Source organism: Lepisma saccharinum, chromosome 8 (genome assembly GCF_977018435.1).
Source record: "Lepisma saccharinum chromosome 8, izLepSacc3.1, whole genome shotgun sequence".
Classification (NCBI taxonomy): Eukaryota; Metazoa; Arthropoda; class Insecta; order Zygentoma; family Lepismatidae; genus Lepisma; species Lepisma saccharinum.
Window position 1 is genome coordinate 45,111,997 of NC_139236.1, and position 14,279 is coordinate 45,126,275.

At 37.2% G+C, this 14,279-nt stretch overlaps 1 protein-coding gene across 4 annotated transcripts in view; it reads right to left on the bottom strand.

Annotated features, from left to right (window-relative positions):
- Window positions 1-1,958: 1,958 nt before the first annotated feature.
- Window positions 1,959-14,279, bottom strand: part of whd (carnitine O-palmitoyltransferase whd) — a 67,232-nt gene continuing 54,911 nt past the window's right edge. For 3 of the 4 annotated variants that reach the window (XM_083126577.1, XM_083126575.1, XM_083126576.1), the window contains exons 17-18: window positions 11,925-12,134; window positions 1,959-4,486 (exon numbers count right to left, since the gene is read on the bottom strand). In XM_083126577.1, coding sequence (XP_082982703.1) covers window positions 4,415-4,486; window positions 11,925-12,134 — 282 coding nt within the window. In that variant the 3' untranslated portion in view covers window positions 1,959-4,414. The remainder of the gene's footprint in view (window positions 4,487-11,924; window positions 12,135-14,279) is intronic. The other variant, XR_014441998.1, reaches the window with a different exon arrangement.

A 14,279-nucleotide genomic window follows, 5' to 3' on the forward strand; every position in this document is an offset into this window, starting at 1 on the left:
CTGGCCATAGGGCCAGAGCCTCGTTCTGCAGTCCCGTTGAAATCTGCCACTTCTTAAAGATAGTACTTTGTAAAGTTGCTCTACCATGCAGCCAGATGACAAACAGGTCTGGACCACTCAAGTAACCAGAAAGATAACATCAAGACAGTCTTCCATTCCTCAATATTTTCGTAAGACAAGTCGCACAACACTAGGACAAGTTACACCAATCAGTACCTCAATGTCAACTATTGACCATCCATCACAGCAAGCCAGAGCACTATGTACCTTGTTTCAATGAACCACCTCTACCAGTTACGCAGAACATCAAGACCTTGTACACTCCTGTTCACATAAAGTGGCACACTTTATACAGTTGATGTGCAAATTTATCTGAACAGGAGTGTACACAGAACCTGCAAACAGCTTACGGACACAATTGGTATTCGGTAAGCAACATCAACAAAGCACGATAGAGATACATATGCAGCAGAAACAACAGCCCAGATCAATCTATGACAGCTTATGAGTCTACAGGGAGGACAGTTGAACAAAGTTACAGAGAACTTGACAGCTAGATAAAAATAATGTGATTAGTTGAACACATCATTAATGAAGGCTACTGAATTGATTCTATAACCACAAAAGCTTATGTAGTCATGCTGTCAACTTGGGATCAAACTCTGAGCCCCTTTTGATTACACGCGGACGTAAGCTCGACAGTGATTTGGATCCCACTTTAAACTGTACCTAAGTAGATCCAGTCCTGATTAGCCTATCTGAGCATAAAGGACTTCAAAACGAACTTTGACATCCAGAGAATCTGGGACATTAGCAAGCCATAGGTGAAGCTAAAATCCAAACAAGAATATGTGGCTGGTAATCGTCAACCGAGAGTATAGATGTAGAAGACATGGAACCTGATTGGCCTGTTACCTACATCAAACACAAAATACACACAAATCAAGTTCATTCCTACCTCTGCATTTCAATCACTGAAAATGAGTGTGCTTGACCTACCTGGTCAATATCCAAAGAAAATATCAAAACTTTCTAGCCAAAACATATTTTAAAGAAATATATTATTTGATTCACATAATAGCTTTGCTGTATAAGAAACACCACAACTATTTATTTTTGATTTGAACATTTTTTTTTCTCATCCAAGTTTTCATACAATTGGAGGAAAGAGATTGTCTAAATACAGAGATGATTGTCTGGGACGTTTTTACAATATTCTTACCTCAATATTTTTCACCCATAATGATACATGAATATCAGAACATTTCAATAGTAAAAAAAAAAAATCTTCTTTATTGCCATTAGAGAGTCCCAGAACAATATTGCCACTAAGAAAGCAAAATATTTTTCCAAGTGGTTTACAATCTTCCCTTGATTTGTATAAAACTAAGACCAGAATTTTAGTGTCAGATCACCCCACTACAATATTTACCTTGCTGTACAGGAATTTTAGTTGCAGGTATAGAGTTTAAATCACAAACTTGCAAAACTTTTTTTTTTTAATCAGTAAAAGATGGATCTCTCACTTTGTTTAATAGCATTAGCAGAGCCATTCCCTGTTCAGTGCTCCGTGAACCTCCATAAACAATGCTCTTCAACCAGCCTTAATACTAGCTCACATTACCTGCTAATACAATGAGTAGTTGTTCAGTGTAAAAGATTGCATTGATCGGCATGTGTAAAATTGCATTGATAAACCAAAAGCGGCATCTGGGGGTCAATTTCCAGAGCCGCAAAAATAATAAAGAGCCGACGCCACCCAACATGGACGGGTCGATTGAAATTCCACATCCTTCTATTCACTACCGACATCACATAATGGCAAAAATGCTTTTTCAAGCTAAACTTGGGTAAATGTAATTTTGTGTATGGATAAATAGCTGCAATTTTTAATACAGCAAAAATGGTAATGCTGAGAAGAGAGCCATGATAAATTTTTACTAACCCTTTAAAAAAAAAAAAAAAAAAAAAAAGCTCTCAGATTTCTACAAATACTCAGCAGATAGTCCTAGAAAGTCAGTAAATATTACAAATGGCAAATACCAGATGCATTCATATTTCTGCTTATTACCTAATAATGAGAAACACCACAGACTTCCTTGTTTTTGTATTGACAATGAGAGTTGTACTGATGCATTCACAGAATTACAAGAAGAACCTTGTGGCCATATGCATCTGATGAGAAAGAATGCATACATTTACAAATTTGTCCATGCATTATAGCTGTATACTTGTAAAGCAAACAGTAATACAGTTCCAGAAGACTGTTAATACAAATATTGGATTGGCGAAAATGTTGACAATTTTACAGATAATTACTGTCTACCACAGAGTTGGTCCCTTTACTATTGTTTGTATTGTGTGGCGTACAATAGTTCTTAGATATTGTCCACATTATCAAGTCATTTCTAATAGTCTATAATCAAATAGATTCCCAATGTATATGTTTCATCATGTATACCTTCCATAACCCATGGAAACTTAAATATTGATGACACAGTTTCAATCTTGAACCTAACAGTGCAATATGAACAAGACAGGAAGTAGGAATCAGCAAGAACTACATGCAGTAAAGCAAGCGCAAGTTTCCGTTCAGCATTCATAACAGCATAGTGTTCATGATGTAAGATTTTATATTCCTATCCCAAATGTACTGAAGTGGATACACTTGAAATCTATTTAACCAGATAGCCTAAATAATGAAGAAAATGGTGTTTTGAGACAAAATGATTTCGATCTTATATTTACAAAATGCAGTTAAATTCCACTTGCATATGAAAAGCAACAGTTGTGTCGCAACAGTACATCGCCAAAATTGATAAAAACTGACAAGTGATTAAAATCCTTTCAAGTGTAATGCAGAAATATTTTTATAAATATTACTGGGTATTATTATTCTTCCATATCATTCGTTGTTTCCTGTTCAACTAAAACTCTGCTGACATGTAGTAACACTGCATGCAAGTGTCAAAGGAAGAGTTTAAAATATAAGCAAATGATGAGAACATAAGGAGAAAATAATTTATCCTAATTGATCCCGATACAAGTAGTCATGGATGTGGAATTTCTGTACTCGATTTAACAGTAGCACAATAACAATAAATGTCTGTGAAGGACACAGACAACAACGAAAGTACATACAACATGATGGTACAAAAAATATGTCATCTCTCTATTTAAAAATAAAAAATGCAACCATAACAATTAGTGGCAGCTTCCGCTAATTTTTTTTCTTTGTTTTACCTCCAAGCAAAAGCTGCGACAAGCATTGCTGATGATATCTATATCACTTGCTTTGCACATAACGAGAACTAAACAATTTCCATTACGAAGCTTTCGCTTGCATTAAAAACTAACGATTCTTGCCTTAAAATTACACTTTCCTTACGCAATTACTACGATACCACAGGACCCCTTATGAAAAAGAGAAAAATTAGCTGAAATAAAAGACAGGCAATGCTTGCTTTGAAGTAGGTCACATTACTCTGAAATGTAATAAAAGTCGTGCCTTATAGCCCTTCATTCTGAAGTTTTTTGTTATTTAGCAAGTGATATATATTTATATATAACTTTAAATATATTTTCATAGTTTTTGCACTATCATTCAGTAATTTCTTACATTGAAAAAAGTAAAAAAAAAATGGTTGCAGTGCATTTCTAAAACAAAGCTAAATAAAAAAGAACACTATACAAACTGTTCATATTTCTTCGTAGAATTCCTTAGAAAAGAAAGCTAAATTCATTGGTCATATTAAAGATTCAGTAACAATACTTGATAAAAATAATCTACATAATAATTAAACTAATTAAAATTAATACAAAAAGTATAGATTTTTAACAATAATATACACTGCACTTCGTATGTACTTTGCACAGCAAAATATTCGTCACCGCTGAAATGATGTGCTTCAGTCACTAAACAAGATTCTTCCATGCTCCAAAAAAAAAAAAAAAAGAGGGAAAAATCTCTCAATTCTTACAAACACCTCAATACATCATGGCACAAGACTCAAAACCTAGGAATGATGAACAAATGATTCTTGTAACACAACAAAACAGGCAACATTTACAAAATCACCACGAAAAACCTTCCTCTTAAGACAAAAAAAAAGCCTACAAACAATAAATAAGCTAAACAGCCACCAACATGATTGCCTAACTAAAAAATACACCTGAAAATAACCTTAGTACAGTGTTTTTTCCTCCATGTATATAAATGTTCTGCAAAAAAAGTCCAACTACTCCAAATTAAAAACTATGGTGTGCTACAGGTGGTTTCCTGCATCATACTTATTCGCATCTTCTTTTTTCTACTGAAGATGATGAATCTCAATGGAAATCATTCTTCTTGAGGCACGAGAAAACCATAAATAGAATTGTGTGTTGCTACAGCAGCAGTTTGAGTTGTGCATGGCTATTTCTTGGACAGAAGATTCTTCATGTCAGCAAGAGCTCTCTCAATATTCTGAGCAAATCGTTCTGAACTCTGCAATTGTAAATAAAATGTCTTGAGAAAAACCAGCTTTCTCAAATTGACAATAACAATAAATTATACTCTGTTGAATGCTTAACCAAATAAACTTAAGAACACAACTCTGCAATTTAAAATCACGAGAAAAATTATGTTTATTTTACATAAAGACATAGGCTGTGTCCAAATCGACAAACCTACAGTTACGTTCTTTCGTCCTGTGTCATTGAAGTTGTCCAAATCTGGATGCTTGCCTTGAACTACAGTTGCCACTTTTCCCACCAGGTGTGAAAAAGAAGGTAGAAGCCAACCAAACATCATAACAGCTCCCACCTATTTACTACAGTGTGTCCCGCTTATACGTATAATAAAAGAAAAATTCATAACTTCTAAACAAATTGTCAGAATGATGTGATTGTTGTTTCATTTTAAAGAATGACTCAGCAGAATTTTTTTTTTAGCTACACATTCAGTGGTAGTTGCGCATGCGCAGTAGCCAGAATGTCTTGAAAACTGATATCAGTTTCTCAGTAGCCATTTGTCATGTGGTCGCCACAAGAGAAGGTGTTTTGTGTTTTAACGTTGTCTGAAGTGAAGTCTGTGACACTTGTGCAGAGACGATTTTGTGCACGTTATGGTTTGGGTGCTAAAGAAGTAGTTCCATCGTACATTTCAATAAAGAAATGGGAAAAAGAGTTACACGAAACCGGTTTATTTCTCAAATCTCGTTAGACTTTTCCTGGACAAGCATTTCAATGAAAAATGGATAGGAAGAGGTTCGAATTTTAATGAATGGTCCCCACGGTCACCAGACCTCACTGTGTCTGATTTTTTGTTGTGGGGGTGTGTTAAGGACAAAGTTTACTGTACACAGGTTAGAGATTTGCAAGACTTGCGTGAAAGAATTGTGGTTGCAGTAAGCAACATTACCCCGCACATGCTTCAAAATGCACCTTTTTTTCCAATTTTTTTTTACCACACAAACTATAGTGCATGTTATGCACAGAATAATTCAGACAACCAACATGAAATCACGGCTGTTTTTATATGACTGCATATAACATGCATATATCAACAGGTGCAAATACAAACTGCCAGGTTGGATTTCTTTAGTAGTAGTAATAATAATAATAATAAAAAACTACAAAAATGAAATGGCCATTCCCCATGATTTTTCACTTTGTAACAGAATGTTCTGGCAGAATTCTCCCATCACACGGGATGTGTATCAGTGGTATTTGTCAGGTAAGAAATAATAGAAAACTTCCTGAGTGCTGCAAATATTAGGTTAGTCAAAAAGTAAATGCGATGTTTTATTTTTCTTCCGTAGGTTGGCTGTACGAGGGTCACTATTTATATTTTGAGCCTTGGCAACACTGATTGAAGTTAGGCGCGATTTGACGTTTGCACGGAATCGTCTGGCATTATTGAACATAACGTACTTCAAATGTTTTGTCAATAGCTTCATTTGTGTTGTTTATGTTGCCTTGGAGATTGCGCGACAACAATAAAATGGAATTAACTCGTGAACATTTTCGTGCGATGATTTTTTACGATTTCCGACGTGGATTATCAAGACAAGAGTGCATCGATCAACTTACTTCCACATTTGGCGATGAAGCCCCATCCTTTGCCACTATGAAACGCTGGTATAACGAATTTAATCGTGGCCGCCATTCACTCATCGACGAGATTCGCGAAGGTCGTCCAAAATGAGTTGTTGTTCAAGAAAACATTGATGCTGTGCAAAACCTAATACTGCAAGATCGTCATGTGACATACTGTGAGATTGAGGCAACCATAGGCATTAGTTCCACCAGCATATATAAAATATTACATGATCATTTAGCTCTGAGAAAGGTATGTTCTCGTTGGATCCCACACAATTTGACAAAAACTCAAAAAGATGCTCGCGTCAATTGGTGCAAACAAATGCTCAATAAATACAATCGTGGTGCTTCAAAAGACGTATATAAGATTGTAACAGGTGACGAATCATGGATATATGCATATGAGCCGGAACGTAAACAGCAGTCGACTGTATGGGTGTTTCAAGATGAACCCAATCCAACAAAAGTTGTTCACGCTCGAAGCACATCGAAACAAATGGTCGCCTGTTTTTTTTCGGGAAAACTGGTCATGTGGCAACTGTGCCTTTAGAGGAACGTAGAACGGTCAACTCTGAATGGTACACAACAATTTGTTTGCCAGAGGTCTTCGGTCAAATACGGAAAACAAACAAACGCCGTCGGATCATTCTTCATCAAGACAATGCCAGCTGTCACACATCTCGTCTAACAACAGACTTTATGAACAGTCAAAAAATCGAATTGATGGGTCATCCGCCGTACAGTCCTGATTTGACACCCAATGACTTCTTCTTGTTCCCGAATGTCAAGAATAAATTGCGTGGACAACGATTTTCGTCGGCGGAAGATGCCGTTGATGCGTTCAAAAACCATATTATGGAGGTGTCTCAAGAAGATTGGAAAAACTGCTTTGACAAATGGTTCGAACGAATGCAAAAGTGTATTGACCATAAGGGAGAATACTTCGAAAAACAATAAAGCAGTTTTCAATGCCAAATTCCTGTTTTTTCATTGTTAGGCTCAAAATATAAATAGTGACCCTTGTACAGCTTTCTGCGCACGCAAACCGATAGATAATATTGTTGTCTTCACCTGTGGCAGGTTACAGCATCATCACTTCAGGTCGCTCTGCAGTATTGCCAAGTAAACATGGCTGTGCCACTGTCCGTGTGCACCACAGAAGAACAGCATTCTGTCAGTAGCGAAGCGTAGTCTTACGAAGGAGGCAAGCAATGTTTCAGTACAACAAAACATGTAGTACAACGACATGCCGAGGGGAAAGATTCAAGGTTTATAGCCTCATTTACCCAGTCGCTGGATTTGTCAAAATATCGTAATAAAGTGACTGTACTAAAAATAAACCATATGATCCGCAAACGTCACATTTACTTTTTTAAAAAAATCCAGGTAACGTTATTCATATGATATTAAACGTTTTGCATATGCGAACTTTTCGCATACGACTAAAGGGAGACGGAATTTCTTACTTACTTATTAGTACCTTTATTTGTTCATTATTATTTAATATGGTCAAACGGTGACCAAACCAATTTAGATAAAAAAAAAAATGGGAATCATTTGTTTATTTTACGCTGCATGATGTAATTTAGTATTTTTCGGCACCCTAAAAACCGCATTGGAGTAACTTAAACACTAAATAACAAGTTAAACACAAACAATAAAAAATTCATTTCAAAGCAAAGAAACACATGCATAGACGATGTACTCACCACAATAAATTTCAAACTCTTGGTGTTGGTCGACCCCCTTCCACGATTTTCATTTTAACACTTATCTGTCTCGAGCTAAACGAAGCAATTTTCAATTGCTCAATAATACACCCGCACTTCACATCAACCGTTCCTAAATACGCGTTCATTCCGATAAATTCACAGCACAAAACACGAAGCAACAAACACTCACACTATCCCACGCGCTTTCCACAACTGCAAATACAAGCATCCACACAAGATCACTTTGAAAATCTCTGAAACAACAGAAAGTGATACCAACCTATTTCCTTAATTTTATCCGTCACAAAGGAAAGATATATCAGTTTGGAGATAAAAATTAAGCGGAGGAATCAGAATCATTTCAGCAGAACGAGTATGTACATTAATATTTAAGTAATAAAGTGTCATTCAATGGCGTGCCCGGGCCGAAGGGGGGGGGTGGATGGTAGACATAACCCCCTTTTGGCCCAGTATATCTAAGAAAAAACGTCAAAGGAAGGAAAAGATGACAAAATGGGGACCGTAAAAAGACCCTGGGAACACCACTTGCGTCATAATAATAGAACTTAAAACATATTCGGGCCTCCCCGATGGCGCAGTGGTAGTGTCGTCGCCTTGTAATCAAGGGGTTCCGGGTTCGATACCCGGTGGAGGCACAAGTGTTTCAGATCCCATTTTAAACTGTAGGTCCAGCCCCGATTAGCCTTACTGTGCATAAAGTGGACTTAAAACAACAAATCAATCAATCAATCATTAAAACATATTCTTGTGCTCATAATATGCAGAATGTATACGATTTACTTCTATGCCATGTACAAATATCAGTAGATAGTTCTTTCTCAGATAGCTTTATTTTCACCCCAAGTTTTATTCAAAAGCAGTCAATTTATTGATTGTAAAATTTGTGAAAGAGCTCACTTGAATTACTGCGTAAATAATTTGGCAGTTGCAAACACTGGTAGCGGTCAACACTTCTGGCTTAATTTGAGCTGGACCGACCAGGAAGCAGGGTGCAGGACCAAGGTCCGTCCAATCTTCCCTCCCTCCCTGAGAAAACTCTTCACTGGGGTGCAGAAATTCCACTGCCCCAACTCCCAATGTCAACTTTTTTTACGCGTTTTACATTTCGCGAAATCTAAAATAATTTGTAATATAATATGATATATATGGAATTTAGAACAGTGATAATAACTTCTTTTAGTTATTCTATGACTAACAATTATGATTATATTTGCGATCTTGTTTACGTGTTCATGAAGACAAATATTCGTTATTAGTTTTTGCTGTCAATGTACCCATAGATGAATCCTTCTGCTTTCGGTTGAACTCGGCTATTTTCGGGAATCACGCAAGCTCGGAAAGCACAGCTTTTTGTAGAAGCTTTGTGGACGGGTTCCACCAGAATTTCACGCTTCGCCATGCGACTCCTTCGGAGGCCTTATTTTCCCGCAGAACGGCTGCAAGCATTGAGGCTGGTGCTTGCTACAGAGCTGCTGGGGGAGTTTGCGGCCGCATTTTTTCGCGAAATCGAGTGCGATGGAAACTAAATACGGTTAGAACATTAAGTACATTAAATGATATTCGAATTATGCAAGCAGTGCTTGCATTGCTTGTACTATATCTTCGCCTCTGCATTCTGTAATCCGTTTTTTGTGGTCTGAAGGTATACCAGGAGCTGAAATCCATAGAAGACTTTCAGCACAATAGGGTGACAATGTTTTACCACTGCGAAGTGTTTACCAGTGGATTGAAAAGTTCAAAAGCGGTCGATCAAGTGTGAAGGACGAGGAAAGAGCAGGTCGTCCAGCCACATCCACTACTGATGACAACATTGAGCAAATCTGTGAGCTGGTTCTGAATAACCGACGAGTGACTGTTGATGAGGTGGCAAACCATATGCACGTTAGTCATGGTTCTGCATATGAAATTATCCATAACAGGCTCAACTTTCATAAAGTTTGTGCGAGATGGGTCCCTAAAGAACTCGCTGACGAGAACAAGCGAAATCATGTGAGAATCTGTCAGCAATTATTGGACAGACATGCTAACGAAGGTGAAGCCTTTTTGAAACGAATCATCACTGGGGATGAAACATGGATCCATCACTTCAAACCTGAGAGGAAACGCAAGAGCATGGAATGGAAACACCCTGAATCTCCAGTGAAAAAAAAAAAAGTCTAGCATCAAAACACTGCAGGAAACGTGATGCTCACACTTTTTTGGGACTCAGAAGGGGTAATTATGGAACATTATGTGGAAAAGGGGGACCACAATAAACAGTGAACGATACAGTGATATGCTTTCGAACAAGTTGAAGCCTGCAATTAGAAGCAAACGACGAGGTCGATTGTCGGAAGGCATTCTTTTGTTGCATGACCACGTCCGTTCCCGCCACCAACACCGCTCAAACTCTTCAGAATCTGGGCTTCGAGGTGTTAGAGCATCCTGCATACAGTCCCAATCTCGCCCCGTCAGATTACCATCTGTTCGGTCCACTTAAAGATGCTTTAAGAGGCAGTCGATTCAACACAGATCAACAGGTGAAGGAAACGGTGCATATGTGGCTTGCTGCTCAACCGAAAACCTTTTTTTCTCAGGGTATTGGAAGCTTGTGGAACGTTGGACCAAGTGTATTAAAATGCAGGGGGACTATGTTGGAAAATAATATCATTGTAAGTTTTCTATTGTTGCTGTGAAAAATAAAAATGATTGCATTTACTTTTTGACTGACCTAATACATAATTTTGATCTCGCTTTCTTCTACTACAGAATAAACACGGTGCAAAATTCTGGGGGGTGGGGATGGTGGAATCCCCACCACCACCACCACCAACAATCTTGGCCTTAAAAATCCACCCACCAAAAATTTCTGGGGGGAGAGTTTTTGTTACAACAAACAAAAAAATCAGGAATTACCTTTAATGTCAAATATACTTTACTAAGAATAATATCGAAAACACACACAAATTAGTGTGGTTGCAAGTGTTCAATGCTTCTCTCTCTCAAGAGATCATTAACAAATCTATCAATATGCACAATAAAAGTAAAACAAGAATGCAAGACGATAATAATAACTATGAAATCTAATTGATTTACATTAACATAAAGCAAAGCAAAAACTAATTATAAACGTACATATAATAAAACCACTTCAACTATTTCATAATTTATTAACATCTTTCACCCGTTAGTAAAGGAATTAGTTTGCCAGTTTATAATATCTGGTATATATATATATATATATATATATAAAAGTAACAAATTGATTTCTTTATTTGTACTTAATAATAATAACAATATATTTTTAATTTAGTATTTCTTGCTTTAAATAACATTATAAATATTTATATCGTATAATTTATGCATGTTTGTGTGGAGAGGGGGTCGTAGTTTAAGATCTTACTCCCCCCCCCCCACCAGTCTTCAATGATTTCGCATCCTGAGAATAAACAAGGTGGTTACAGAAGTAAAAGCTTTGGGATGCTAAACACAGTGGAGGGAGAGGTGGCATGGGTTGTTGTATGATGCTATTTGCTCTTGATCGGCGTAGCAACAGCTTTACACCCTACAACTAAGAATGCCATTTCTTGAACCTGAATTGTACTGTGCATTATGTATGAGATATAATTATTTGTCACTTTTCCCCATCAAAAACCAGGGTGCGCATTATACACATGTACATACAGCATAAGTGTATGTGGATTCTGATTGTGGAAGGGTGCTGCAGGGGATGACAGCTACCAATACAAAAAAAGACAGTCATAGCTGAATACATATTTTCTTACTTGAATGCCGACCTCCATGGTGGAGTGGTTATCATAGCATGTATGATGGCAGGGGTTCAGGTTCAAATCCCAGCCTAAGCATGGGTGTTATCTGTGAGTATCCTTTCATCAATTTAATCATATCATCACTCATCATCCTCTTTGCGATTAGCTAAAAGTGGCAGAAATGTGTGGTAAAATAAACCAAATCAATCAATCTTACTTTGAAGTGTTAATGGAAGAAGCAATGTGTACTATAAACTAACCTTTCACTACTAAAATCACTGAAACCAGAAAATTGAACACTAATTCCTGCAATGCAAAAATATTTTGCAGTTTCTACAAAACTACTTTCTATGCAACTTACTGTCACGGGAGAGCTCTTCTTGCTTGAGATGTGAAAAAATAAAAGGCCCTCTCCTGCTATGATGTAGGACACTCCGTAGCCGTCGTCTGCTACTGGTCCAAAGCCTCCCCCAGCTGAAATGCAGTGCGGATACTTCTTCAGATCCAGCTTCGATGTTTGTCCGTGGGGAGTCTGCGATGTGGACAGGCGCCATGGTTCACTCAAAACTTCCTATAAAATGCAGAAAGACTAAATGAGCTTTTGTGGATTATTTTATTTGTTATACCTAGCACTTTTCAACGGCTACCAATGTCAACTGCTTTACAGAGTCATATTGATACTGAAACATGAGTCAGCCTCTATGGTGAGTGGTCATCGTAATATGCTACAAAGCCAGAGGTACAAAGTTTGAAATCTGGTCATGCATGGATGTATTATTGTGCTTATTCCATCACCCACTTTATCAGATCTCGTCATCGAGATTAACCCATTAACCATACCCGAGACTACTGTAATAAATGTAATTCACAATTATCGATAAAACATGAAAGGTCAACTCATCAAGTTACTTGGTACACAAACAACACGCATCCACGGACATTCATCGATGTGAATGTATCTGTTGTACATAGTAACAACAGTTACTGATGAAGTTTTTGCATATTGTAGCACACAATAAGCCATTTCTTTCGCTGATGCTGCCTTTTTGGATAAGGAGCTTGTTTTGTGCCAGTGTTGCCACATGAAACCTGGAAAGGTGAACTATTATGTTATGTTGATAATTGTGAATTAAATTCATTACAACAGTTACAGGTATGGTTTATTTTTGTACAGTGGAATCCATGAGTATTACCGTGTAAATTGTCCATCACCCTGTTCGTGCACTTTATTTGACCAGATAAGAGCTTCAAGAATTAAAAGAAAACTCAAAACAAGGGGTTGACAACTTGTGCACTAGCATACATAAAAATCCATTGCTTAAAAACACAGGATGTAAGACAAAAATTAATTAAAATAGTCATGGACAATTTGCATGGTAATACTCAGGATCCCACTGTATCATTCATTTTGAATTACTCTGTATAACTGAAACAGAAACCAATACATAAAAATTGTACTAATTTCCAACAATTGTTAGGAAAGTCTGTTCCAACCATTTTTGGAAAAAAAAAAAAAAAAAAGTTGCTTCTGTGCCATCTTATGTTGTGTGTTGTTGTTGTTTCTGCTGCTATTATAATTTCAGTACATTCAGCTCTGTACCTGACAAAAGTTAGCTAGTGGCTAGCATTTGTCAAAACTTTCTTTCCACTCATCCATCTCTGCCACAATCTTGCATTTATTCCAAGAATTTCGGTGCAAAAATGATACAAAGAAAAGACTGAATATGTAATGTGTGCACTTCAAACTTGAACCCTACAAGGCAACACTGGAAGGGAGGAAGCAGCGAGAACGGAGCCTTGACCTGCGGCTTCTGCAAGAGAACGATCTGCGCATGACTGTTGGTTGGAGACATAGGTTCGTGAGTATCCTGTTCCATGTATTTTGCCCTATTCCCTCCTAGAGCTTCTGCTCCCCCACAAAGCTTTCACAATGGCACGAGCTGTCCTGTGGGGGTTCAACTGAGGGTCTGTATCAGGGCGGCCGATTTGCGGTTTCTTCTCAGGAAAAGAGTTAGCCGTATTACGGACACAAATACATGACTTATTGTGTAGAAATTTTAGCGAAATAATGTGAAAATGAAAAGACATTGTTTATTGTTCATTCTCGAGGTGATTATCGTATATTACTGGAGGTTCACTGATCCTGTGTGCTATAGGGTCAACCGTGCCTGATACAAACATATGATAATGTATCACTGTGAGACAGTTTTCAGTAGCTCTTATGGTTAATTGCTTCATCATTTGTGTCAGGGAAAAAAGCATTATGCTATCGTATGTTTGTATATATTTACATACGTTTCTTTATTTTAAATTAGTTTTTATTCTTAGTTATGACAATAGCTATGGATGTGACCATGGACGTCCGAGCAAGGAAGGTATTTTTTTCCAGGAGGGGGCAAACAAATCACATTTTCCAGAAAAATAGTGTTGTTCCCTAAAAACACATTGCTTAAATTTGAATTTATGGTGTTCATGCAAAAATTAACACATATTATTGTGGCTAAAATGAAATTATATGTGTGAAATACATAATTATTGGTTGTCTTTCATTTTCCAGGGGGGGCATGGTTCCCCCCCCCCTCCCTTCCGGACACCCATGGATGTGATGTACCGATATGTACCGCTGGTAAAAAAAAGCACTGTCTATAAAATGATCTAATTTGTAAGAATTTGTTATGGATCTTTGTTAACTGAGTTTACATAAAAAAAATGTTTA